Genomic DNA, 4045 nt, shown 5'->3' on the forward strand with positions numbered 1-4045 from the left:
GTAAGCTAGGTACGTACTATACGAGCGTAATTAACTGCCGCGTAATCGCAAGCTGCGTCTAAAAACAGGTATACTAAGGTAAAGGTAACCTTATTGCCGTACGTATAGATGTCCTAGCTATCTAAGTCCGCGTATAGAGCGTTAGGGTAGAAATACCCGATATCTGTCGGGTTAAACCTCTCTAAACGCTAAGAACGCTACGGGCTGCGATAGGGTAAGCGGCTAAACTAAAAGTTGTCGATATAGTATAGGTTAAAGTTGTAACTATAGGGGCTAAAGTTCCTGCCTTAGGTACTAGAATTCCTTAGCGCGGGTATAGGGTCTGTCGGAACCGTAGCGTTACAGTTGTCTCTAAAAGAGCTGTAATAGCACTGTTCTTATAGGATAAATTGTATACGGTTTAGAACGAGTCGATTTCAGTATAGCATATCAATCTGAACGATGTTAGTACTGTTCTTAGCGATATATTGTTGTGTGTGCGAACAGTTCTAGTATGCGAACCGTTCCTTAGGGCTAGGAAGCGTTCCGCTAATAGAAGCGCTTAAACTCCGCGGAGGTGCCTCCGTATATACACTTTACCGAATGTTCCTCTATTATTTGCTCCCTACCTATTTATTTACTTACTGTCGCCGCCGTTGCTGCTAGCAAAGTCAATTTTATATAGCAATCGCAATCGCTTTCGAGACCTTTAACGCACTAATATGCCTATACTAACTAACCTCGTATGTTGTATAATATCCGAGAACTAATACCCCTATTTCCTTATGTTTTATACTCTCTTAAGCCTAGAAAGACAGTAAGAGGTGGATTGATCTTCTTACGATATATACTGCCATTTATTTATGCGATCTATTACTCTATCAACATCTGCTTTAACATCTGCTTTACTAAATGCTTCGACTTCAACTTCGACAGCTTCAATTATATATCTTATAAGGCTTCAATAGTAGCAAGATCTTGTTAGCATGTATTATATTTAACAGCTTCCTTAGCAATCATTTAGCAATTGTTAGTATGCTTAGTAGCGCTTTCGTTTGTTAGCACATGTTCAATAGCAGCGCCTATATTAATATCTTAGCATTCTCATTTACTAGCCTAATTAGCAACTATATAACTTGAGTATAAAGACTATAACATTAACAGCAACCTAAAGCATGAAGCATGAAAGACAATATAGTATATAGCATTGGATTATAAAGCCTAAAGCCTAAAGCCTAAAGCATATAACAAGCGAAATATAAAGCCGAAGCTCAAAGCATATAGTATATAGTAAAGCCGATTACGAAGCACGATTTCTAGGACTTCTAGATGCAGCTATTTCAATACTACTACTAGGAGCATAGCAAATATAACTATGTCCTTTAGTAGCACTACTACACAGTACAAATGATATAGAATACTAGTCTCTTTTATCAAATAGGCATATAGTATAGTGGTTTAGTACTGCATTGTATACTAACATATAATAGACTCTACGAGCTTAGCTTCGTTAGCTAGCTAATCCTAAGAATATCGTAAAGCGCGTTTCACCCTAGTCCTATCCTAAACCCTCTTCGAATAAAAAGACTATCTATAAACAAGATACGGAGAACATAGCAAAACTGTATTACGAGCGAAATGTTATACACTTCCTTTATGCTTTATATAAATTTAAACACGATGTAATTATACGAGTTTACGGCCCCGAGTTTTCTACTACTATACTACACTATATATAGGCACGGAACAAATTTCTCGATATGCGAACCTTTAAAAACAAGGTCACTATAAGAGCACGAGTAAGTTATCATTCATTTACTATATGCCTATTCTTTTTGCCCTACTCTACCCTCTTTTTGCTCTAGGTCTTAGAGTTTCAAGATGGTTTATGTTTGATCTAGAATCTTATGATTTTGAGCCACCTAATAGGTCATTTTAATCTTCCTAGGTTATTCTGATCTTGATGGTTCATTTGTAATACTCATAGTTTATTCATAATGCTTATAATTTTGCCATTCTATATCTACTTTAACCCTACAATACTCGAACATTCACCTACCGAAGAGCTATGCTTTTGCTATTAGCATATACTAACAATTTAATAGGATTAGGCTGAGCTAGAGGTAAAGGAGACTCCCTCGCTCCTAACTATACAAAATAGTTAAGTTTAAGACTTCTTTATAAAGAACTTCTACGAGGATAAGTTCTTTACTGTGTTAGTGTTTTATCTTGCGCTGTTCGGCATAGGTATACTAATATATATCGCAGATACTACTACTTGAAGGACTACCTAGACTATAAGTCCTCGAAGTCTCGAGGCAAGAAGTACTGCACCTATATAATATAATATGCTATACTATGCTCGCTCTAATTGTTGCTCGCATATAGTATACTAATCATTTATAGGGCTCTATTCTCGCTTAATGGCTATAACTATTGTCTATATTAAGGCAGACAGAGCTCTTAAGGAGGTTAGTATCGTAAAGGCGTTGTATCTGTAATGCTTAGGATGCTAATGTATATTATAGACGTACGAGACTACGCATACTAAGATGCTCTAGAAGTACGACGCGTGGCCGTAAGTCTATCCTTCAATCTAATCTTGAATATCTAGCACTCTTAGCACCTCTAAGACCTCCGTACGACTGGATGTCTATACCAAACATCGATCTAATCGACCTTTAACACTGAAACTTATACTGCTTATGCTGCTCGTAATGCTCCTATGCTAATATACATATATAGAATAATAAAAGAGTAGGATACGCTCACCCGCGAGCACTTCGAGTTCACGTATACTATACTATAGATCGTTGTTGTGTAATAGCAGTACTAATCTATATCTATAGTATCCCTCCGACAAAGCAGGTCGGCAATCGCGGTCGAAAGGTGCGTAGAGTAATACAATCTATTAAAGGTTGTATCGTAGCTGGAAGTCTAAGCATGCTGCTAATTATATTCGTATAGACTAAAGATATCGCTAAGGCCCTCGCGGACGCCGACGAGGACGGCTTTAACTTCGAGAGCGACGAGGAGTAGTTTCTTTATTTTTATATTTATACTATTATCTGCGCTAGTCTGCGCTATAGGCGCTGCTTGCTTGCTTGCTTTACTGCTTTACTGCTTGATATTTTTATATATATTATTATTAATGTATAACTTCTTAGACTAATGACTAGGATCTAGTCTTATACCTCGCTAACTGAATACAGAAAGACTTCTATTGCTGTTAAGACCTACGTAGCGATATCGAGTCGAAAGATAGATACACTACGAGAACAACCTAGCCTAACCGCTATACAGCGCCGCAAAGTGTATAGGAGGTCTAAATTACGGCTCTACACTCAATTCACTTACGCTGCTACATAAAGAACGCGTGTATATGCAGTGTTTGTCGCGTAGCGCGTATACGGGTACCTACGCCTACCTTGCTATAAGCGCCTACCTGCCTACAAACACTCGCACTTCCGGATTCTACTTCTATACCTATACTAATAACACTCCGAACAAGAACACCTAAAACACACAAAGTACTTATAGTATTAAGTACAGCTTTAAGCGACTCGATAGCGACACACAATATCGTACCGCTACCTAGGATAGCTAGACCCGGCGAACATACCTAAGCCTAAACAGCTAGAACAATAACAGCTAGCGGCGCTAACGACCTTAGCTAAGGCTAGTCTATCCGATAGGCAACTTGAGTCCGCCTATAGTACTAAGCGCACCCGCGAGGACGATACTAATAATCTCGGCGATGTCTTTAGCACTAGCATAGACGATAACGACGACCTAATTCTAGATACCGAAGATGTTATATAGACGATCGAGGGCGCTAACGGCGGCGACATCGATATTGTGCCTACGGAGATGCCTGTTATCGATATAAAGCCCGCAGAGCTAACCCTCGAGTTGGCTAATTTGCAAGTCTAGCCTAATAGCGGCGAAGATCAGCTCGACTATACCGACAAGCTCTAGTTAGCAGACTATTAAGATGCTAGCCTCGGAGATGATAATAATAACGACGACTTCTTTAGTAGCGATACTATTGCTATAGGAGCCGACT

At 38.9% G+C, this 4045-nt stretch overlaps 1 protein-coding gene across 1 annotated transcript; it reads left to right on the plus strand.

Annotated features, from left to right (window-relative positions):
- Window positions 1-1354: 1354 nt before the first annotated feature.
- On the plus strand, window positions 1355-3018 carry MYCFIDRAFT_195682 (uncharacterized protein; the record flags this gene model as incomplete). Its single annotated transcript, XM_007927129.1, has 9 exons — window positions 1355-1380; window positions 1470-1488; window positions 1719-1778; window positions 2166-2194; window positions 2248-2304; window positions 2438-2450; window positions 2541-2557; window positions 2829-2868; window positions 2947-3018. The coding sequence occupies 9 exons, from the start codon at window positions 1355-1357 to the stop codon at window positions 3016-3018; spliced, it is 333 nt and encodes a 110-aa protein (XP_007925320.1).
- Between the last annotated feature and the right edge of the window lie 1027 nt (window positions 3019-4045).

This window comes from Pseudocercospora fijiensis (genome assembly GCF_000340215.1).
Source record: "Pseudocercospora fijiensis CIRAD86 unplaced genomic scaffold MYCFIscaffold_3, whole genome shotgun sequence".
NCBI classification, from domain to species: domain Eukaryota; kingdom Fungi; phylum Ascomycota; class Dothideomycetes; order Mycosphaerellales; family Mycosphaerellaceae; genus Pseudocercospora; species Pseudocercospora fijiensis.